This window comes from Muntiacus reevesi, chromosome 9 (assembly GCF_963930625.1).
Source record: "Muntiacus reevesi chromosome 9, mMunRee1.1, whole genome shotgun sequence".
NCBI lineage: Eukaryota > Metazoa > Chordata > Mammalia > Artiodactyla > Cervidae > Muntiacus > Muntiacus reevesi.
In genome coordinates this window covers 57270269-57293864 of record NC_089257.1, presented here as the reverse complement: position 1 = coordinate 57293864, position 23596 = coordinate 57270269, and the positions used below count along the sequence as shown (strand labels likewise).

At 55.5% G+C, this 23596-nt stretch overlaps 1 protein-coding gene across 2 annotated transcripts in view; it reads right to left on the bottom strand.

The window, feature by feature from the left end:
* Positions 1-311: 311 nt before the first annotated feature.
* KCNC1 (potassium voltage-gated channel subfamily C member 1) overlaps positions 312-23596 on the bottom strand; it is a 43092-nt gene continuing 19807 nt past the window's right edge. The window contains exons 2-4 of one of the 2 annotated variants that reach the window (XM_065944417.1): positions 9464-10397; positions 2387-2575; positions 312-376 (exon numbers count right to left, since the gene is read on the bottom strand). In XM_065944417.1, the coding sequence (XP_065800489.1) occupies positions 312-376; positions 2387-2575; positions 9464-10397 (1188 nt within the window). Of the gene's footprint in view, positions 377-2386; positions 2576-4440; positions 5778-9463; positions 10398-23596 lie in introns of those variants that run through there. The other variant, XM_065944419.1, reaches the window with a different exon arrangement.

Genomic DNA, 23596 nt, shown 5'->3' with positions numbered 1-23596 from the left:
TGCTGGGTTTTCTGTTGAACTTCATGCAAGTCATGCTAAGGAACCCCTCCATCCCACCCCCTACCCGAATAAATTAAAAGTTTGTTTTTTTTTTAAAAAAAAAAAAAAGGAAAAGAAGGAAAAGAAATCCTCTACGGTCAGTTACCATTTGGCCGTAGAAAAGCTACGTCCGTCCTAGTACAAGGCCTGGGCCACTCGGACTCGTCCGGCAAACCTGCATGGCGTGAATTTACTCTGTCCGAGGGCGAGGAGGGGCTGCAGGTCCACCCAGATGCTTAATAGCCACCAGTGTCCTGGGCCAAGTCGCCTGGTCAAGTCACTCTCACAGCCTCTGTCGGCATATACTTAGCAATGACAGGGCTTTCTTTGCAAAGATCTGTATGTAAAGAATACAATTAACACTTGAGCTTCTCTTCTTGGCTTTCCCATCCCGCTTGGTACTTAGTTTTTAAGGAAGGAGGAGGAAAGACCGAACAGCCGCATGCAGAGGCAGGCAGGATCTTCTCCAGCTGGCTTGGTTCTCCCATGCAGTGAGCCAGCCCAGCACGCCTCTTTCTCTCCCTCCTGGGGGAATGGGTTGAGCCCCTAACTGTTCTCTACCCTGCACACAGCTCATGGCCTGGCATTATCCTGAGAAAAGCAAGTCCTCAGCGGCTGTCATGACTCCATGAGAGCAGGACCAGGTGGATGCGGATGGGGTCACCCCACCCTTGGTGCCTCTGGGGGACTGCAGAGTGGGTATCACCTGTGGACAGTGGTTGCCATAGGATTCCTTGCTCCCTACCGGTTGCTTCTGTCCCACACACCCTGGGCTTCTGGAAGCCCAGTCAAGAAACTCTCCTGTCTGCTCTTTTAGGCCACACAGATTGATCCAACATTCAAGATGAGGGAGACAGGCAGCCCCGTAAGACCTTACCAGCAGAGCACAGCCATGGGGAGTGGTCTACGTGCCTTCCTCTCCCATCCCCTGGCCTTGCCCTTGATCCTGGTTTTCTAGCGCCTCCACTTGGGAGAAAGCCGGTTGTGAAGGGGAGCTTCAGGCCTATCCATGGAAGCTGCCGAGGACAGGGCAGGCAGCCCCCAGGCCAGCAGCCCCCCTTCCATGCAGCACCATGCGGGGCGTGGTATGCCGCGCTGGGGTCCACGGGACCTCCAGGCAGGGCAAGGAAGCAGAGGCCAGCCTGGATCAGGAGAGCACGCCAAGCACCAGAAAGACTTCCCCCGTCTCCATGTGGGCTGCCTCTCCTCTTCTGGGTTTGCCCTTTATTTTGAGTTCTCTGTTTCCTCCTCGCATATTATTGAACCATTTCAAATACTGGAGCAGTTGTGAATGGCCACCAGCTACACCAACTGTTGCTCTAAAAAATCAACTATCTAGTCCAACCTGCTCACCCCAGTCAGCATGCAACCATCCCGTGTGAGCCTGTGAGCCGCTCCCCAACATGCATGAGCCGCCCAGCCAGCCCGCTGTGCCGAGGATGGCTTCCTCCGCCTTCCAGGCCCTTCCCGGTGTCTAGAGCCTGGATCTAGGGTGCGCTGGGTCACCGCCCCAAACCTCTCCCCAGTTCATGCTCAAGCTCTAGTGGAAGTCTTGTCCCCAGGAGGTCGGTTTATAAGACAAGGGTCTGATCCAACCCTGACCACCACGGGGCTCTGCCTTCACCAACCACAAGGGGTCGCTGACCACACCTGGGGTCGAGGCTAATGGGTGCTGAGGTTGGGAAGGGGTTGCACGGAGTCCTACATAACCACCTCCTCTTGGCTAGTTTCCTATCTGCCACTTGCAATGTTCTGACTGGCACATACCTTACCTCTGCAAGGACGCTGACCTCACTGCCAAGTCTTTAAGCTATCTCTCTTGTCATGACACCCCTCCTCCCCCAGCTGGTCTATGGATCCTCTTTAAAGGATGCCTCTTCCAGAACATGGATCTTGGGTGGCTAGGCCCACAGGGTCCTGGCCAGCCCATGCCTACCCTGTTGCTCTCCCCAGCCAAGGGACAGGAGAGATCACTTTGCCGTTGGCGTCTGAGCTGCCATCTGCCAGAGTAGCCTGGGGGAAGTAGAGGATCTTCCCACATCTCTGGGTAACCCTCTGTCTTGGGGGAACGTAGTCAGCCAGCCTGTCCCCAAGTCCCCTCCTACCCCCGAGCTCCATTCCAACCCACAGCTGCCCGGACCTCAGGTTCTCTCTGCCAGCCTGCCGTCCCACTCAGGGAGGGTGGGACTCAGACCTCCGGGGGCCGACCCTGGGGCTCCTCCTGCTCCCTGCCCCCTCAGTGTGCCTGCCTGCCCCTCGGCGCCCCTCGCCCGCCGCCCCGCCCACCCATGTGCAGGAGCACGAGGCAGGCCCGCTGACGCAGAGCACCCCGGCCTCCTCTACATACCCTTTCTCACTCCTCCACCAGGTGGGCACGCGTACTCCCCAGTTGATAAGAGGAAGCAGGGTCCGTATCTCTCGCGGGTGCCCGAGCGCGTAAAAGGCAGGCCCTCATCGGGAGTGAGGGCCTGGTCTATGTGGGGGCAGTCTTCGTTCGCCAGCGCGGCCTTCGCCACCTCCCCATTCAGTTTGGAATCTTCAAACATATAAGCAGAAGCTATTGAGACACTGAAAACTGTTTAGTGTTGGGGGGGGGGACAGGCCAGAGTGGGACATCAGCAAAGGGCAGCCCGAGACTGAGGACAGAAAAGTGAGCGGGAGAGGCATGAGGCTGGGGGTACCCAGCTCGTTTGGGCAGCCTTTGGGCTGCTCACAGTGCTGGGGAGGAGGGTTCCTGGGTTTGCTCAAAGTTTGCAAAAAGATGAGTAGGTGATGGGCCCAGCAAGCGCAGTGCTGGGGGGCTGGGCCCAGCGTCCAAGGCAGGGCCAATGAGACAGGATGGTGTGGATGTGGTCATGGGTAGAGGGCCAGACACAGCACTCGGGGAGAAGACAGACAGACACGCAGAAACACTCCTGTCCAGAGCGGCAGCCTTTTCTGATCCCTCTGCTGCTGACCAGAGCCCGGCTGCCCGCCCTGCCCCGCCCCCCACCATCCAGCTGTCTGCTCAGGCATCCCTGGGCCCCACCAAAACCCCAAGGGTCAACTCTACCCCAGGCCCCATGTGGGGCCTCTGGTCATCTGCTTCATGCTGTTCCCCCACCACACCCTATCTGGTCACTCTATCCCGCTCCCATATGGACCTAATCCAGTTACTCTCTGTGCTCCATCCCCCGTACAGACTAGGCCTGGTCACGCGGTCTCCTGGTCCCCCATGCTGTTGACCACTCAATCTGCTCCCTCTCTGCACAGACTTAAGCTGGTCACTCAGTCCACTCTGGTCGCCACCCAGACCAAGCCAGGGTCTTCCACCCCGCTCTGCCTCAAGCAGGCCTCGTCAGCTTGCACAGGCGCAACAAGAATGCAGGCATGAGGCAGTGACAGCGGCCAGGGTTTGGGAGGGGCTCCCATTCCTCCGGTCTCCTCTTGGCAGCGTCCCCCGCAAAGCAGAGCAAATGGATGTGTAAAGACAACAGCGGCTGATGGACTCGGGTGGGAAAGACGAGTCTTGGCCTCTGCGGTAGCCCGAGGAGGAAGCTGGGAAGAAGTTTGGGGGCACATTTGGTGAGGGCACAGCTCTGGCCAGAGCAGGGCACTCCCCCAAATCCAAGAGCAGCATCGTGGATGCCTCTGGAGCTGGCAGAGGGGCCTCCGTCGGCCTCTGCCCCCACCCATCACTCTTGGGGACCCCTCCCCTGCTTTCTGCCCTCCAAGCAGACTCTTCCTGGTTAGGGTGGTGCCGACTCAGTCCCCAGGGTGGGCCCTGGTGGTGGTAGTGGTGGTTTAGTCGCTAAGTCGTGTCCGACTCTTGAGACCCCCATGGACTGTGTAGCCCGCCAGGCTCCTCTGTCCATGGGATTGTCCAGGCAAGAACACTGGAGCGGGCTGCCATTTCCTTCTCCAGGGGATCTTCCCAACCCAGGAATCGAACCTGTGTCTCCTGCATTGCAGGCAGATTCTTCACCAACTGAGTTATGAGGGAAGCCTGAGATTTCCTCAAAGACTTCCTCCAGGGTGAGAGCCTCAAGGGAAGACAGACCCAACGTGGGCGTGACCACAGGGGGAGGCCCTCTGAAAGACTAAAGAGGGGCAAAAAGCTGGAGAGAGTCTCCACCCGATTTGACCCTCTTCCGTGACCCTGTTCACATCATGTAACTACACGCAGGAGTGATCCTTCTCCGTGTGCACACGCTCGGCGTGCCCGCGGGCGGGACCACCACCCGTGCACACATCATGTCACTACAAAGAGGCAGTCAGTCAAAAGAGAAATGGACCAATCAGGTTTATTCGTAAAGCAAAAAAAAAAAAAAAAAAAAAATCCCATCATAATTTTGGAACTTAAAAAAAAAGTCTGTTGTACAAGATGGCAAAGCATTTCATGTACAGTGTGTTTCTTGACAAATCCCAGGGGCTTCACTCCCCAATTCACTCTGAACCAGAAAGGCCAGTTACCAAGGTAACTCTGATAACCATGTGACTGGGGTTGGGGCCTCTCTGGGGAAATGGGGGCTGCCTAACACTGGGGGTGTGTCTGAGAGCACACAGGTGTGCACACAGACCAGCCCAGCCCTGCCTCCCAGTCTGGCTGGCCCTCCCAAGGGTCTCTGGAGAGAAGGGAAAGAAGTTTAAGGGAGCAGGTAGTGGATAGGGGGATGGAAGTTGGAGCCCATAGTATCCTGTACACATTTTCTTCTAGGGGAAAACAGTGAGTCCTACCAGGCAGCACCTCCATCTGCGGGGAGAGCCAGAACCTGCGATCTCTCTACTGGCCATCGCCTGTCAGCGGAGGTATCTACCACCTGCAGGGCTCACCCAGGGTTGGGTAGTCGAGCCTGAGACCCTCCGTGTGACTCTGCCCCCCAGCACCGTGCCCCTGGGGCAGCCAGCTCCCACAGCCTTTAGAGGACCTGAAGTTGAGGCTGGTTTCCCTGCAGGGGTCGGGCCAGGGGGCAGTTGAGTGGGCTGCCTGGGTGGGTGTGAGCCAGACCCCCATCCCCCCTTGGAGCCTGCTTCTTCTCCCACAGATGACCTCTGAGAAGAGGCCAAGCCTGGGTGGGAGTGTTTGGGTCCTGCTCTCTGAAGGAGCCAGCCTCCCTGGGCTGTGGGCTTCTCTGTGATGCGGGGTGCTCTCAGAAACTGGGAAGCATACGCTCCCTCCCCAACTCCAGAGGAGGGCTGGAAGAGACTGGCCCAGGAGCAGCCAGCTCACCAAACCTGAGGAACTCATGAAAAAAGCCAGAGGTGCCAGCTCGCCCAAGACTGCCCCCTCATACCCTGACCTTGTCCTTTAGATGAGATGGTCACCAGTCCCTCAGCTCCCACCTGCTCCCAGAAGGCGGGGAGCCCTGCCCTCCCTGGTCCAGGGCCCCTCGGGCCCCACTAGACCCGAGGGCCTGCGATGATGAAATGGCAGCATGGGCAGCGTCTCACAGAGATGGTTTCCAGGCTTTGAAATGGGCTGAGAGAGATGAGCGTCCGCGAGAGGGTCATTTTTTTTTAAACTTTGGAGCAAGGAGAACCCGATGTCAGGCTGGCTTGTGTGCCCTGGTCTCCGGGCACCACCAAGGTACTTACTGTTCACACCAGCAGCGGGCGCCGGGGGCGCACGCAGGGCTAGAGTGGGGCAGGTGGGGTGGCTGGGAGTTTCCTTGGGTTTAGCCCCCCAGAGGGGGCTGCCCAGCTGGGGGCTCAGGGAGAAAGCCCCAGGTTAACTGGGGACGGTCTGTGAGAGACACGAGCTGAGTACAATCACGAGAACCGGCACAAGTCATGCAACAGAACGAGGAGAGAGAGAGAGAAACATGATTAGTGGAGAGAGAGAAAGAGAGAGCATGTGAACAACACAGAAAAGAACACCCAGTCCTGGCCCTCAGAGCCCCTTCTTTCTCCGCTCCTTCCCCCTTAGCCACCTGGGGGCCTCATTGACCCCACTCAGAGCCCCCCACTGCCCGCCCTGGCCCTGCATCTGAGTAGAAACTCAGCCCCTGCGGAGGGGCCCTGCCCGCACCCTACCTGGTCACCCTGTCTAAATCTCGCCACCTCCCCTGCCCCGGGGGGTACACCACTTCCCACACCCACTGCAGCCAGCAGGGGAGGGGTGGAGGGCCGGGGCGGGGGGCGCTTTGGACTCAGATGCTCAGGGCAGACCCAGATGGGGGTGCTTTTCAGGACCTCACTGCTGCCCTAGGTGCTCATGGACAGGAAGGGGGAGATCTGGCCACCACCCGCCCCCTGTGCCAGCCCCCTGCTCACCTATGGTGGGACCCCACAGCCCCAGACGCAGCACCACAGAGGACCAACCCACATCACAGGAGCAGAGATGGACGAGACACACGTGAATGCACATGCCAGGACAGAGGGAGCACTCTGAACTGCACAGAGCCGGTGGTCTGGGCCCCCGACTGCAGGTCGGGGAGGGACCCCCTTTCTGCGAGAGAAGCAGCTTCTCCTGGACTAAAAACCCGAGTCCCTGACCATGGGGGCGCCATCCTGGCATCCCCCCATGAGACCCTACAACCCCTGCCGGGACGAATCCCCCAAACACTGGGGCCACGTCAGCCATGGTACCGAGGAGACCAGACACTCGACCTGAGGCTGCAAGAGAAACCAAGACGGGGAGGGGAAGGGAGGGCGCTGCTGACATGTCTGGGATGGCTTGCCTGAGTCCCAGGAGTCTGGCCCTGGGCAGGGGGTGCCCTCAGAGTCCAGCATGTTGCACTTTGCCCCAACCCAGGTTCTAAAGGTGAAATTGGAGAACCCCAGGTCTCACTGGGCCAACTGACTGCCCTTCGGGTGGAGTGAGGTTGTCAAGGTCTTGGGGACTGCATCTCAGCTCTCAGTTTCTGCAGGGTCCAGCTTCCCCCCATATTTGCCTTCCTCACCTCTGGCCTCCCCCGCACTCACTCACTAACACACCTCAACCCCATGCCCACCAAGGGCCATAGCTGCAGGCAGAAAAGGAGGCCAGTGGGAAGGGACTCGGGGATGCAAAGATGGGGAGACACTCCCTAAGGATCACACACTCTCTGGGTGATAATTTGGTTTTCACACACCAGCTTTCAGAGGAAGGAGGGTTCTGGTGAGGGACCAGACTCAGAGCAGGTCTGGGACGTCAAGACAGCGCCGCCAGGAGCAGTGAGAACTTGGGAAAGGGGAGGAGGCAGAGTGTGCGGGACGGGAGGGAGTGAGGCATCAGGGCCCCAGAGAGAAGGGCTCCAAGTACCTGGCTTAAGCCAGGACAATCTGGATCCCTGAGACCTGGGGCCAGGGCAAAGAGGGTCCCAGGAACAGGGCTGTCATGGTGGTGGGGTGCAGGGGCTCTAGGAGGAGTGCACAGGCTTTCAGGGAAGAGGGCCAGTGTCCTGGGGCTAGCTGGTGTACATATCAAAACACACATCTGCACTCTGTGTGTGCACATGCATGCATGTGTACACGTGTGTGTGCATGTATGCATGCACGCGTGCCCTCAGCGCATGGAGAATACTGGCATTGTCTGGGACTCAAAGATTTGTGCCTGGCTGGAGTGAATCACTGGGGAAGATGGGACGGGGGCCAAGGAGTGCTATGGTGATGCCACTCAGGCTCAACTCTTCCTGCTGAGGCCTGGAGTGAAGCTAGGGGCGAGGCCCAACCAGACCCTTTCCCAGAGCCCCAGGAATTTTCCTCGCCGTGATGGTGCTCCTGAGGTCAAAATGATCCAAAGCAGAGAGGTGGGGCAGGGCCTTTCCATGGCCTATGCCTGGCTGGCCAAGCAGAAGCCAGGCATTGGCCGAGGAGTCCAGCCCCACCCCAGGCCCTCCCATTCCGGCCTCTGAGACCCCTGCCCTGCCCCTGGCCCAGCCTAGAACACTAGCCACATTCCTCTCAGGTGTCTACAGGGATCCCAGGGAGTGGGGAGGGGTATGGGACCAGGTGAAGGGGCTGGAAAGACCTCAGACAGACAGGTGGACTTTGGGGGTACCACTCTGGGCAGTACAGCTATGGGATGAAGCCGGATGAGGAGTACGATGGGGTGGTGGGCCAGAGAGTGGGGCATCAGGGAAGAATCAGTCAGCCACTGGGGAGGCCATTCAAACCAGGGGACAACTTGCTCCGCTAGGGCTGAGGGAGCCTGCAGCCCCTACCTCCTGCCCTGGGCACAGGGGTGTCTTCTGCAGACTAAACACTACCTGTCACTCACTCAGCCTCCCTCACCCCGGCACTCCTTCTGAGTTCAGTGCTGTCATGCTTTTCTGGGTCGTTCATTCCCTTCAAATCCCTGTGTCCACAGAATAAGTCGATGGTATTCCATGGGTAGAGGTAGACTATGGGCTTTATATCTTCGGACCAGAGCCCCATGATCAACTTTATGTGCTATGTGCAGGTTCTCATAAAACTGAGATAGTCCCATAACGAACCACTAGCCATGGAATATGAGAATATATCCCACAGTGACTAGTATTGTTTCATGGCCCCCCTCCCCACTCCCTGACCCCCACTGAATTCACGGGAAAGTGGGCGCACACTGGTTGGGATGTCGTATATTGCTGCTGCAGTCCCTACTGCCGGAAAGAGGGAACACTCTCAGTGGGAGGTTGTTGCTGGTCTGAAGCGCTTTCATCTAAGCTGCCCGGGTGGTGGCCCTCTCTAGTCCTTCGCTCACCAGCTGCTTCCATCAGAAAGAAGGCCACCGGAAACTCCCACTGGACCATCAACCCAAACAGACAACGTGAAAGCTAGAGTCACTCCAACAGGTTCCTAAAGATAAACGCTAAACTCTAGAGTGGTGGTAGAAGATGAGCTGGTTCCGCATGCTGTGGGGTGAGTAAGCTTGTTACGGAGGGCAAGAGGCGTCTCCGAGGACGCGCCTGGAGCTAGGCAGCCGGCATCGGAGCAGGAATGCTACTCAGCTATGGAGACAGGCTCTGCGGGGGGGTGAGAATCCTTGCCGCTGTCTCTGCAGGGACCTCCTGCCAGAGCCCAGGCACCATCCGTGCCATATGCACTGCCCGAAGGGAGCCGTGTAAAGACCAAATGGGCAGTGTCTGGCATTTCCCAATCACACCCACCCTGCCCCGCCGTGGCTCTGGGTCAGTGGCCTGAGTCAGCGACTCATGCCCAACTCCTGCCCATCGAGCAGCGGAGCCCCGGGGCTCCTGCTAAGAGAGTCCTCAGCAACCTCGCGGGCCGTGGCATCTCTTCAGAACCCGAGACCAGTGTGTCAACCTCCTTACCGGGAGCCACCAGTGAGGTTCTAGCAGGCTCTCGCCTCGTGAATTTGGCTGCCCAGCATCTCCCTGGGCCCCCAGACGCCACACCTCGAGACTGAGCGTGGGGTCCAGAGTCACCCACGGAACTAAGGAAGCAGTCTGGCTGAATCTGGAATCATCGCTACAGGGGGCAGAGGTGAAAGGTCAGATCGACATGCCTCTAAGAGGTTTCCTACCTGCTCTGTTAATTTCTAAAATTTCTTCCTGGGCCAGCGGGCATGTGTCACTCTGAGTACTGTGATGTGGAGAGTTTACGACAGATTTACAATAATTGGGAGATCCCAGCTGCGGTGGCCGCGGAATATGCTTCTTTTTTTTCTTTGGTAGTTTCTGCTTAGCCATGGCTAAGGAGTAATACATCCCGAAATTGTTCACGATGACGGGCACGGGCATGGCGATGGTCAGCACGCCCGCCAGCGCACACAGCGCTCCCACCAACATGCCGGACCACGTCTGCGGGTACATGTCTCCGTAGCCCAGCGTCGTCATGGTGACCACAGCCCACCAGAAGCCGATGGGGATGTTCTTAAAGTGGGTGTGCTCACTGGCGCTGGGGTCATTGGGCTGCGCCCCTATCCTCTCGGCATAGTAGATCATGGTGGCGAAGATCAGGACGCCCAGAGCCAGGAAGATGATGAGCAGTAAGAACTCATTGGTGCTGGCTCGCAGAGTGTGGCCCAAGACCCGCAGGCCCACGAAGTGGCGGGTCAGCTTGAAGATGCGCAGGATACGCACGAAGCGGACGACGCGCAGGAAGCCCAGCACGTCCTTGGCGGCCTTAGAGGACAGGCCACTCAGGCCCACCTCCAGGTAGAAAGGCAGGATGGCCACGAAGTCGATGATGTTGAGCGAGTTCTTGATGAACTCCACCTTGTTGGGGCAGAAGACCACACGCATGAGGAACTCGAAGGTGAACCAGACCACGCAGACGCCCTCGATGTAGGTGAGGAAGGCCTCCGTCTCCGCCTCCCGGTAGTAGCGCACTTGCGTGCCGTTCCGCACGTTCTCGATCTCCGTCTTGTTCACGATGGGGTTGAAGCGCTCGTGGGTCTCCAGGCAGAAGGTGGTGATGGAGACCAAGATGAAGAACAGGGAGGCAAAGGCCACATACTGTGGAGGAGAAACACACAGTGTCAGAGGGGAGGCCCTTCCCCCAATGCAGAGAGACTGGGTACCTCTGGGCCAGGTCCAGTCTGGGGCCAGGATGGGCAAGATGCCTGCAGGATGCCCCCTTCTGACACGGGCCAGGCCGGCAGGCCACCGTTCCCTCTTCAGAGCGTGGAGTATGGGGTTAGGAGACCTGAAGGGTTAAAAGGCTGTGGTGAAGATTTCTCTCTTTTCAGAAATGCCTTTCCTTTCTTCCTGGATGCCTGGCTAGACCATAATTTCCCAGCCTCCCCTCCAGGCTGGGTGGTGTCATATGACCGGTCTCAGGCCATCCGACAGTGCACAAAAGGGTGTGCGTGAAGGCCCGGCCTGGCTCACAAAACCTTCCTGCTCAACCTTTCATGCCCTCTCTCTTTTCCTGACTATCAGTCAAATGCTGAAGCCTGAGGAAGCCAGCAGGGCCACCATAAGAAAGTAGCTGGATCCCTGGAAAGAAAGACACCTACTAAATACACAGGTGGGAAATAAACTTCTACTTTGTTGAGACGCTGCACTCTAGATGTGATTTATTAAAGCATTTAACACCCCACCCCACCACTGATAAAAATGACCTAGGTGGCTGAGGCTGAGGTTGGCAAAGAAAGGAGGGTGGGGAAGCTATGGTGGAGCCAGGCCCCTCAAAGGCCATATCTCCCATCTTTCTTCTGTCCCTATGCTAGGTTGTTCACTGTCTTTTTCATGGATCTGTACCTCACGCAGGCAGTCTCTTCATGTTCTGTCCTACGTTCAATTGCAAAAGATGTATCTTCCCCAAGGTCTTACACAACTCTTTTACCCACTTCTCTCTATTGTCCCAGGAACTCACATCACGGACTGGAAGTAAGTTACCCATGCTGGAGATATGGAAATAAAAACTAAATGGTCATTTGTCAGAGACAAAGGGTGTGGGTGGGAGGAAGGAAGAAGCTGCTGGGGAGCTAGGGTTTTCCAAACATATGTGGGTGCCTGGTCCTTTCAGATACCCCACCTGGGTGAGAAGGAAATGGCCAGGATAACCCAGTCTGTCCAGAATGGCCTGTTCTGGCCCTGCTCCCTGAGAGAGGTTCAGCAGACTTTGTGGTTTGGTTTAGTCACCCTCACCCCCATCTGATGACCCACTGGGCTTCTCTAACCACAAGCAAACACGGGTACCCTAGGAAAGAAAAGCACGCAGCTGTCAGAGTTTCAAACTTTCCTGCTGAGACTGAATTCCAGACAAGGGCTCTTCTTACAGCCTCCAGTCTGGGATCATGGAACTTTAACACCGCCCTGGGTGGAGGACCCTGGCCAGGCGGTTCTCCTCCAGGAACCCAGCTTTCTTGTTCCTGCTGCTGCCCTCCCCTCTGGATTTCCCTTCTCCCAGCCTGTCGAGACAGACCATGAATGGTGCAAGGCCATCTTCCTGGAGGCAGCTCTGGGCTACAGTCTAGAATGGGTGGCAAGTTCATTCTCCAGAGCTGCCTTCACAGAAAACTTCATGGAGTGCCAAGGTGCCACCCTTTATCTGCCACAAGAGGCAGCTGTGCTGCTTCTAGTAATTTCTTTAGTTTGTACCTCCCCACTTGGTGGTGACCCTGTCTGGGTTGACCATAGCCATGAGACCAGACACCCAACCTAGCACAGATCTAGAAATGAAGAACTGTGTGGACCTTCAAAGACACATTCCAGGTTGAGAGAAAGGGAGAGGAGAGGGGAAGGGACAAAGTCAGCATTTTAGAATATCAGAGTAAGAGCTGCCTTTTGAGATTATCTGGTCCAAGACACTGCATGCCATAAATGGGAAGTCTGGGGCACAGAAACAGGAAGTGATCTGCCCAAGTCACTCATCATGGCATGCTGGCTCCTGCTGGCTTTAGAGAGTCATGCAATTTTCAAAAACTTGACCCTAGACTATATCAAGTGTGACCCCTCTGCCTTCTTCCTTCCATCCATCCTTCCTTCTTCCCTTTGTTTCTTCTTTTCTTTCTCCCTTTCACCCATTCATCCTTCCTTCCTTCTACCCTCTCTCCCTCCTTTTTATCCACATATCCATTCATCCTTCTTTTCTCTCTTCTTCTATTCCTTTGTTTCTCCTCCCTTCTCTCCCTCTTTTCCATCCAACATGCATTTATTCATTCATCTTTTCTTCTGACTTTTTCCTTCCTCCCTCCCTTCCTTCCTTCCACCTACCACACTTTTTTCCTTCCATTCCTCACCGAGCGCCAGGCTATGCTCAGCACGGAGTGCAGTATGACCTCAGCTCTGCCCCCAGGAAGCCCCCTGCACAGCTGAAGATAAAGGACACACACAGAGACAAGTAAAATGCAGTGGATTGAAAAGGTGAGCCCCCATCAGCCCTGAGAAGTAGGTGGGGTTTGGACAAGGTGAGGGCAGTGCAGGGACTTAAGCCAGATTTTCCGCCTCTAGAAACAGCACTTTAAAGGTCCAGATAGTGCTGACCCGGGACACCACAGGGGCAGACCAAGAAAGCAAAGTGGAAGCAACTGGAAGAGGTCATCAACTCCAATCCAGGTTCATCCAGTTCCAGCGCCTTTTCCTTTAGCAGTTGTCAAAGCTCTTGGAGCTAAGAACACATCCCCCAATCCTGGGTATTTGGCCTCAGATTTCCTCTGAAGAACCCCATCTTAGAGCTTGGAATTCACAGCCCAGTCTCCCAGGGTCAGGTCACGTTCCTCCCCTGGTCTTTTTGAGAGAGGAGAGGAACACGGACACTGTGAGTAAAGGATGCCAAGAGGCTGGGCCTGCTGCATCTCTGGGCTCCTGATCCTGGCCAGTGGTAGAAGGCAGGAGGCGCTGCCTCTCCCCTTTGCTCAGTCAGACATGGCATCCCCTTCTTAAATCGTCCCACAGCTGTCCTCCTCTGTCCCCCCCATGCACATGGGGCTCTCTCTCAATGGGGTCACTGTCATAAAAGCCAGCATGTCATAGGCTTCAATCACAGCCACCAGTACAGCATCCACCCAGTTATCGGGAGGGCAATCACTGGAATCCCGGCTCTCTGCTCGGCCATCTGGCCATGCTGTCCACAGAGAAAAGCCCTGACTTCGCAGCCTAGCACATGAGGCTCCCTGTGCCCTGACCGCATCGACTTCCCAGGGGCCTCTGCCTGCATGCACCCAACATTCTTGCCACATGCAACCCACTGCCATCTCTGAGCTTCCATCTCTGTGTCTCTGCACCTGCTGCCCTTTCCTCCTGGGTGTTCCTGCTGATCTCCGCGTGGAAAAACCCATCCACCCATCAGTGCCCCACTAAGTAGCCCTTCTGGGACATCTCTCCCAGGGAGACTTCTTCTTGGCAGCTGAGGCCCTTAGGAGGCAGCAAATGAAGTCCCCCCACCCCACCGCCCAAGGAGCCTCTAAATTTCCTGCAGGGAGGCAGCGAGGCTGTCTCCAACTTGTGCTCATTAGTGCTTGGGGAGCCTCACAGAAACAGCCCAGGGAGGGCACTGATGTCCCCGGGGGCTTCTCACTTCCTCCCAGGTGCCCCCCAAGGCCCTCGGAGCTCTACGCCCATTGACTCTTCTTGCACAACAGGTCCTGACAGGAAAACCGAGGCCCAGGAAGCGGTCAAGTCTTCTAAAATTAGGATAGACAAATCCTGGGTTCTCAGGGATCGGTGGCCATCCCTTTCAGATTTTTTTCCTCTCTAGGCCCCAGTGACCAAGGAGTGGGGGTGCTGGGATGGGCAGCAGCGATCAGCCTTAGAGTCAGATACTGACTCTGAAGAAGGGGATACCTCTTCCCCAGAGGAGCTGGGGAGGTGGAAGTCAGGCTTCCTAGACTCTGCTGCTGAACCCTAGTCCTTTGTCAGAGGCAGGGCCCCCACAACGTCTGGGTCCAAGTGGGCCCTTAGGATCGCTGTGGAAGAAAGCACCCCGGCTTGCTCAGACTGCCACAATCTCCTAAGCCGAGCGACTAGCAAGTCAGACCCAGTGCATCAAAGTCAAAGCAAGAGCCCATGGCCAAGCGAGTTCCTAGTGCCCTCCTGCCCATCCGCAGGGAAGCTGAGCCAGGAAGGAGAGAGGAGAAGCTGTCAAAGGTAAAGGCCTAGGGCTTCCCTGGTGGCCTAGCCATCAAGAATCTGCCTGCCAATGCAGGGACACGGGTTTGATCCCTGGTTTGGGAAGGTCCCACTTACCGTAAAGCAACTAAGACTGCGCACCACAGCTATTGAGCCTGTGCTCCAGAGCCCGTGAGCTGAAACTACTGAAGCCCGCATGCCCTAGAGCCTGTGCTCTGCAACAAGAAAAGCCACTGTAATGAGAAGCCCGAGCACTGCAATAAAGAGTAGCCCCGGCTTGCCACAACTAGAGAAAGCTCGTGCACAGTAACAAAGACCCAATACAGCCATAAATAAAAATTAAAAAAGAAAAGCTAGAAGGCCTACTGTGCACCTTTAACCTTCCCACAGACCTGGTAAGACAGGTGGTTGTATCTTATTGTGCCAAGAAGGAAACAGAGAGGTTCAGGGACTAAACCAAGGTTTAAGGCTAGTGATGAAGCTGAGGCTTGAACCCAAGTTGATCTGGCTCCATTGTCTAAGCTCTGTCCACCACCAGAGATGCCAAAGCTTTGGGGGCTAAAAACACAGCTCTGTGCACTGGGGAGCTGGCCTTGACTGTGTCTGGATGGTTCAGTCTTGGCGCTTGACACCCATAGCTTGGACTCCCTGAGGTCAGGTTGTTTCTGTCCCCAGTGAGAGACAGAACCAGGATACCTGAATCCACAGGCTGGACCCCAGAACGCCTGAAATGGTCTTGGGCCTCGTTGCCCAGTGCTCACTAGTGCCTGGGGTGGGGAGGCTGCCCCATCTTGCTCGGGGAATCAATGCCGACAGCAGCCTCATCTCTGTTTGGCCCATGGCGCCCTGGCAGACCCAGAGAGGGCAGGCTGAGAGATGACCACAACTTGTTCAGGGAGCTCAGCCAGAGGGACGGGGTGGATGCACAAGGATGGGGAGTTCCCAGAATCAGCTGGCCCCTGGCAGGGAGGGAACCTCTGCCCGGCAGGCCCAGGCAGTGAGCCTCAGGAGCCGTCTCCGCAGCACCCTGGGCTGGCACACATAGTCCAAGCTATGGGTGTCAAGCTCCAAGATCGAGCCATCCAGACACAGTTAAGGCTGACTCCCTAGTGCACGGAGCTGTGTTTTTAGCTCCCAAAGCTGGCTGGAATATAGGGGCTGCCGTCAAGGGCTGGGCACCTGAGGACGGTCAGCCCCAGACACACACTGCTACCCAGAGTAGGCACCTGACCCATTACCTAAGCACACACCTGTGACGAGTGGCCCCACAAACTAGAGCCCAGGGTCCGACCACACACACACACACAGAGCACGGGGCAGACGGACTGTCCTGGGACACATCACTGCCCAGCAAGCATGAACATCCGGGCGCTGTTCCATGAGGCGCACACCCACACAGCCCCCACACTCCCTGTGAGTCCACACTCAGAGGACACGATGGTCACCACACAGCGCCTACAAGCACCCCAAACGCCGGGCGTAGCGGCACAGCTGGTCCTCCTCTGCCCGCCTCGCCCCCGCTGGGGGTGACTGGCTCAGGGTCCGACCGTCCCACCGGATGGCGGCCCCAGCCCGCCTCAGCCTCCCCAGTCTTCCCTGACGCCCTCAGCCTGCCTCCCTGCCCAGTCCTGGATTTCCCATCCCTAGACCTGCCTGTCACCCACCAATTCCTGATTTCCTGCCATTTGCCAGACCCTGTCCTTTCTCCCCAGCCCACTCCAGCAGCAGTAACTATATGCCCCCACACCCAGGACCCAGGTCAGCTGGAGGGCGGACCCCCCTGAGGTTCTAGTCTAACAGGCGTGCACAAAGGGAGCTTTGCCTGGCAGCCCGGGGCCAGCCATCACCCAGTCTGGCCGCACCTCAGAGGCCACTCTGAAATTTCAAGGCAGTGCAGGCAATATTGCCTGATAAGGCAGCATAAACCCAAACTGGTAGTTCTGGCTTTTCTTCTTTCTTTTTTTCAGAATCACAAACTGTGAGAGACCCACCAATTGTGTTCTAGAAAGAGGTAGCCATGACAACAGAGAGAGGCATCTTGTTACTATGGTAACCAGGGTGGTGAGACTGTTGGCTGTAAAGTCAGACAAACCTACTAACGATCTGTTGACTTAAGAAGATGTTTTATAAATCACCAAGTTATTTTTATCGTAACCCCACCCCTAAAACTATAAATCAGAAAGGCAATTTACTATCTATTAAAATGACCAAGATGTGCTGTGACTTTCATTATAAATTATTTATGTCACAGTCATCTTTAGAAAATTGTGCTTGTCTTTCAGAACTGTTCAGGGGTTCACCATGGGGAATCTGTGTTCTTGCAGTTTGGCATTCCAGAAGCAAGACCATGGTTGTGATGTGGTGCATGGACCAACATGCTGATCTGGCCATTCCCTCGCTGTGTGACCTTGGCAGATCACCTCCCCTCTCTGAGCCTCAGTTTCATCATTGGTACAGTAGGGCTGGACTTGGTCCCTTCTGAGGATTCTGACACTGGGCAAGACTGTGGGCAGTGGGACTAAGCAGGGGAGCCCTGGCTGGTGTCCAGGTCCCAAGCTCCTAGAGGCTTCAGGTCAGTTTTTCTGCCTAATTAAATCTGCCCAGCGGGGGTGTACAGCGTTTGAGTTAATCCATGCGGAGTCAGTGATGCAGAGCAGGCGGGATGGCCAATTGGCCTAAATAAATTGTCAGTCGAGTTGAGTTTGGAAACTGAATTAGGCTTGTCTGGACTTCCTTGGGCTGGGCATGCACACACTGTGCTGGCCTAGCTGAGGGTTCTGAGGGGGGACAGGAGGGCCTTTGGGGTCCGTTTCCATTTTGGTCCATTAATAAATGCCTCCACTATGAGCGACCAGTCAGAGGCCTGGTTGCATCCTGAGTGCTCTGTCTGGCATCCGCATTCCAGCCCTGGTCCTTCTCACTGATCCTGCCCTCTTGGCACCCAGTTCAGGGAGCAGCAGGCAGGAGACACTTCCCATTGTACTACCTGGAGGATGTAGACAGGAGTGTGTAAAAGTGTGTGCACAGAACATGCCGCGTGGAAGGTCTGTGTGCTGGGGGAGGGGGTGCGGGGGAGGGGGAGAGGTGGTGTGTAAATGTGGAGTAGGTGTGTGCGTGGTGAAGGTGTGTCACCTGTTCATGTGACCTGGCTCTAGGCATGTGTCAGAGCCTCGTGTAAGTGGTCACTGTGTGTGGTTCATATAGGTGGAAGAAATGCATTTATGGGCATATAAGGACATGCATGGTGTGATGTGTGTGTGTGTGTATAGGGACATGTATGGGGTGTTGTGTGTATGTATGTGCCTCCGTGTGCGTGCGCATCTCCTAGGAGAACCAGGGTCTGCTGGGCACTCTGGGCACGTGTTCTGAGTTGAGACCATGACCCTTGTCCATGCCAGAGATGGTCCCTCACACACTAGTCAGGGGGGTGGTGTCTCTTCCCTGGGACGGTCTCTGACTGAGAGAAAGCGGGTAGACAGGGTGGAGGTAGCCAGAGGCCGCCGTACCCAGAGAAGACCCCAGCAGGGCAGGGCTGTGCCCGGATGGGAATCCCCTCCTCCCCCTTCACTGCGCCCCTCAGTCCTGGGAGCCAGGCTGGGCCGCTGGGAGACTAAGGCCAGAAAAGGCCTTGTGCAGGCTTCAGGGAACCCAGACTCTCCCAGTACGACAACAACCCACTTCACGGAACTCATCCTCCAGACCCCAGACCCAGGTCACATCCACAAAGGGCTGCCTCAACAGTGAGGCTGGTGACTTCTGGGGCGGCAGAGGTTCTGTGCTGTTTTCACTCCAAGATGCACATTTTGGAAGTGAAATTATGTCACAAAATACACACACCCTTGAAAGAGTATTTCTTTCCAACATGCTATTATTTAGCTCATGGCATGTTGAATATGGTACCCTGACTTGGGAAAACACTAGAAACCAGAAGAACAAGACAGAGGGGGCCCTCACAGGTTTTTGGCCCAAAAGCAGCTCGTATGGCAGGAACCTGGAGTCAGAGGCAGAGCAAGGGAAGGGACCTGCCCAAGGTCACAGAGCTCTCAGGGTGGAGCAGGGGTGGGAGCCGGGTTCTCCCGAAGCGTCAGTTCTGGGCTTCCGTCTCGTCATTGCAGCCTCTAAGCCTTTGCTTATTTAACGCCTCCTCCCAGGCCTCTCTGCTCTCAGGGTCCCGCCTGCCTTCTAGTTCCCGGGTCAAAAGCAGCACACATCTGTCTTGTCATAGGAGGCAGCCGCTGCAGCAGAAATGGTCAGACCTCGAGGTGAGACCAGCCTGAGTTTGGAGCCTGGCTCGGCTGGTGACCTTGGACAGCACCCCTTTCTGAGCCTTCATTCCTGGACAGGGAGGGGGCAGATAATATCCCCTGTCTCTGGGTGGCTGTGATTAAGATGAAACAGCACACAGAAAGAAAGAAGGAGGTGTCCGAAAGTGTTGCTTCAGTCCCCATGAACCAGACAGAGGTGGACCTCTCCCACCTCTGGCCCTCTTCCATCACAGCAGCACCCGCAGCATCAGAGCGTCTCAGATGTAAAACAGTCAAGGTCGAGGTAATAAAATCTCATGTAAAAAAATCTTACGGTCAGGGAATCACTGGGCTGCAGGCACCTGGGAGACTCAAGCGGATGTGCCCCGCTCCCCACTCCCATCACAAAACAGCACCCTGGTCCTTCAGAGAGTCACCCCATGCCCACGCTCAGCCATATGACACAAGTGAGGCTGAGTCCGCACTCCTGCCCGAGCCTGCCCACCAGAGGCCAGCCCTGGCCCCTGAGGACAAGAGGAGCCATGTTTCCTGAGAGCCCGGCGGGACAGGGTCAGGGAGAAGATTCTGGATTTAGCAACAAGGAGAAGGTGGGAGGAGGGCTAACCCAGAGCCCCCAGAAGCATGGAAGGGAAAGCAGGGAGTAAGAGGCCCTCTCTGGGGCGTGTGGTATGGCACAAAGGACGCAGGGGTGGGGGGGGGTAGAGGCCACTGTGCTGGGGAAGCAGAACTGAGCAAAGACTCAAATGCAGAGTCCTGGGCTGTACATACAGCAGTGGGCGGGGCCAGACATTTATCTTTAATCTATGTCCTCCGTGGCTCTGACGCTGCCAGCTGCGTCCTGGCCTTTGGGATCCACGAGGCCAATGAGACCTAAGTGCCTGGCAGCTCTGATGCACAAGGGACCTCTTCAGCCTGAGACCACGCTGGGGGCTGGGAAGCAGGCGGCATGGCAGAAGGGAGAGAGTCCTGGGATTGACTTCTGCGACCCGAGTTCAAATCCCAGCTCTGCCACTGGCTGTGTGAGGGCAGGTAAGTCACTTTGCAGAGGCTCAATCCCATCCTTCTTCAAATGGGGACAATCATAAGAATAATAACACGCCTCAGGAAGCAAGGCACAAAGGAGGGACCTGGGGGAAAGGCTGAGTGTCTAGGGCTTCCCCGGATCCAGGGTGGAATTCCAGGGCAGGGAGAAACCCCAAGACTGCCAGTTCCCTTGAACACTGGTATTCCAGGACCTGGGCCAAGGCTTCCCTCCACAAAAATCCAAACACAGCATTTTGGTTTTTTTCCACCCAAATTGTTGGGGGTGGGGGAGTGATTGCAAGGAACAGCAGCAACAGCTAAAGGGAGAAATGTGTCTAACTTTAGGTTTTTTCCCTCTAATTTTTTTTTTGCTCCTGTTGCAACGACTTGCCTGCAAACAACAAACCAGAAGAAAATGACAGCCTTGTGAGAGCCAACGCCTGGCCCCTCGGAGCCTATCTCCCGGGGTCGCAGCCCAAGATGGAGCCATGTCTCAGCCCCAGCACTGCAGCCTCACGCTGCTCAGAGTGAGGGTGATTAACAGGCCCACTTCTGTGGGGTCTTCCATGTGAGCCCCAGCCTGAGGGCTGGAAGGAAATGAGGCTTGACGGGAAAGGACACCCAAGGTCACACAGTGAGCTCCGGGCTTCCCGGCCCTAACTCGGGTGACAAAATGATGATGGAGCTTCCCGGTGTCGACCAGGCTTCCTGGGGCTCTCCTAGCACGTGTCTCATGTAAACCTCACGCCAGCCCAGGGAGGTAAGTTCTGCTGTTATTACTGCTTTCCCGATGACAAGTCTGCAGTTTAGGGAAGAGAAGATTCTTGCTCCAGATCTCAGAGGTTCTCAGTGGCAGGATCAGTTTTGTTTCAGAGCCCTGCATTTCACACCCCACAAAGGCTCTTTAGACAGCCACGGAAAATGTACACGGTGCAGGTTGTCCTGGCTGTGCCGTAGGAGATGAACGAGGCTGCTCCAGCTTGGTTTCGACCTCCGTCAGCCACAAGCCCTGGAGCCTCAGAGGAGCAGAGCTGTGTGGTCCCAGAGCTCCCCTGCCATCTCAGGCCAAGGAGACCGGGCGTCAGGGCCCCAGAAGGTGCCCTTCCCACCTGTTCCTGTGACCTGAGGGTTCCTGCTGGAAAACGGACAGTGAACAACATCTTCCATTAGCACCTTTTAAATTTTTTTATTTTATTTTTTTATTTTTGGCTGCTCTGGGTCTTCATTGCTGCACGTGGGCTTTCTCGAGTTGCGGTGCGTGGGCTTCTCATTGAGGTGGCCCCTCCTGCCATGGAGCACGGGCTCTAGGACGAGGGGCTTCGGGAGCTGCAGCACACAGGCGCAGCGGCTGTGGCTCTCGGACTCCAGAGCTCAGCAGTCGTGGCGTTCGGGCTGAGTTTCCCCTCGGCATGTGGGGATCTTCCTGGACCAGGGAGCAAATCTGCATCCCCTGCACTGCGAGGCGGAAGCCCTCCCATCAGTATCGTAACCTTGGAGGAATGACAGTCTTCCACATGGGAAATTCCTCTTCTAGTTTAGGATGCAGAACTATGTCTGTTTCCTATCAGTGAATGATGGCTTATGGAACCCGTCATATTTCCTCTTTGGCTCTGACTGCCAGGGAGCTCAGCTAAATTCGATGCTCAATGCTGAACCCATCATTTACCTGGGTATGAAGGTGAAAGGGAAGTCACTCAGTCTTGTCTGACTCTGCGACCCCATGGACTGTAGCCTACCTGGTTCCTCTATCCATGGGATTTTCCAGGCAAGAGTACTGGGGTGGGTTGCCATTTCCTTCTCCAGGAGATCTTCCCGACCCAGGGATCGAACCTGGGTCTCCCGAATTGCAGACAGATGCTTAACCATCTGAGCCACCAGGGAAGTATGGAGAGTTGCTATTTCTTGTTTTCATTATACAACTCGTCTTTTCTTTCCTTTCCTTCCTTATTTCTAAGGATTCTGTTGTATGTGTGTCTCATGGGCCTCAAACCTTCTTGTGCCACAGACTGGAATAAGAAACACCTGACTGAGACTCCCAGATGAGGAAGTGAGCAGGAAGGCACTCCCTCTGGGGCTGGGTCAATAGCCCGGAGTAGTCGTCTCTGCTGGTGACCACCAGTGACAGGAGCTCCTGAGACTACATTCTGTCTTTGGACAGCTATCCAGACAGGTATTTTTTATTTAAGCCAGCCTCCCTGCCTCTTTCTGCCGGAGATCCCAGTTCTGCCCTCTGGGGTCACCAGGACACTTCCTTCCTCTGACAGTCCTGCCCACACCTGCAGATGGGCCACAGGGCCCACCCTGAGCTGTCTCTCCTGTGTGCCAGGCTTCCTCTGGCTCCATCCATGCTTCCTGTCTTGGGCCAGATCCCGGCCTGTTTCAGAGCCTGCTTATGTTAGGCACCCACTTGCAGGTGGCCACATGGATGGCACGCTTGGCCTTTTTCAGTGCTCACAGCCACCTCAGTGGTGGGAATACTGGGCTCCATTGAGCCTCACTGACCTCTGCTAAAAGGAATAATGACTACTCTTGCAAACATGATCTCATTTATCTTTAAAAACCTCCCCAGGGGAGGTGTCATTAACTCCACTTAGCAGATGAGAAAATTGAGGTTCAGAGTGGTTAAGATGTGTGCAAAAAAATAAATAAATAAAACCCCACACAACTGGGAAGTGATAGGCAGAATTTGAAACCAGGTCTCTCTGATGCTAAAACCACCATACTCCAGGGCTTCCATTTATAAATCTCTTTCATATCCATCCAAAGACATTTGTCTTCCCATTATAATGTCATAGGAACAGCTGGCTACAGTTTACAACATCTTCACATTTTCAATCCCATATAAACACCATGCATGTGCATGTGTGTGTGTGTGCACATGCGCACACACACACACACCAGCTGGGCCATTAGCAGGACAGCCTTTATTGCCCCCATTTGGCAGATGAGAAAACTGAGGCTCCAAGCTCTATGAAGTGTCCACTAGGAATCCACAGGGAAATTTTCCCCTAGGGCCCACTTATGTTTTTGCACTGAGTCAGGGTCCTAACTCCCCATAGGGTATGCATATGTGTATATATGTGTATGTGTGTGTGTGTGTGTGTGTGTGTGTTGAGGGACACAAAAAGATGACCTCCAAGAAGGACAGGTCAGGGAGGGCAGTGGACACAATCCAGGTGGGACCACAGCTGACTGCCCACCTATGTTCCCTCCAAAAAACATTTATGCTTTACCCCAGGCCTATGCCAGGCACTGGGTACAAGGTGAGCAAAAACAGCCATAGCTCTTGGTGGGGAAGACTGACATTTATCAAATAACCAGACAGGCAAACACATACTTGTATGAAGGGATGAGAACTTTGAGGGGAATGCACACAGCATTTGATGGGCTTTTAACAACAAGCCTGGGGGCTGGAGGGGGCCCCCAGGAGGAAATGACAAGGGTACAGGGGTTGGAAAGGTACGTAAAAATCACTAGGGAAACGCAAAGTGCAAGGACGTGCATTCTAAGCAGAAAGAACAGGAACCATTCCCCATCCTTGCCTTCCTTGACCATCAGCAGCCTCTAAAACAGCTCACCACTCCCTCTTTTCTGTCACACTTACCAGGTCCCCACAGTCTCTTGATTTTCCTCCCACCTCACTGGCTGCTCCTTCTTGACATCCTTGGCAATCTTGTCCCCAGCCTCTAACTTGTGGGGTGCTTCAGAGTGCAGTCCTTGGTCCTCTTCTCCATTGACACTCATTCCCTTAGCGACTCATCCAGTCTGAAAGCTTAAATACCATCATCTATTCAAATACCACTGACTGCACACTCCCAAACGTTTATCTGCGTCAGGACTCCAGCATCCAGC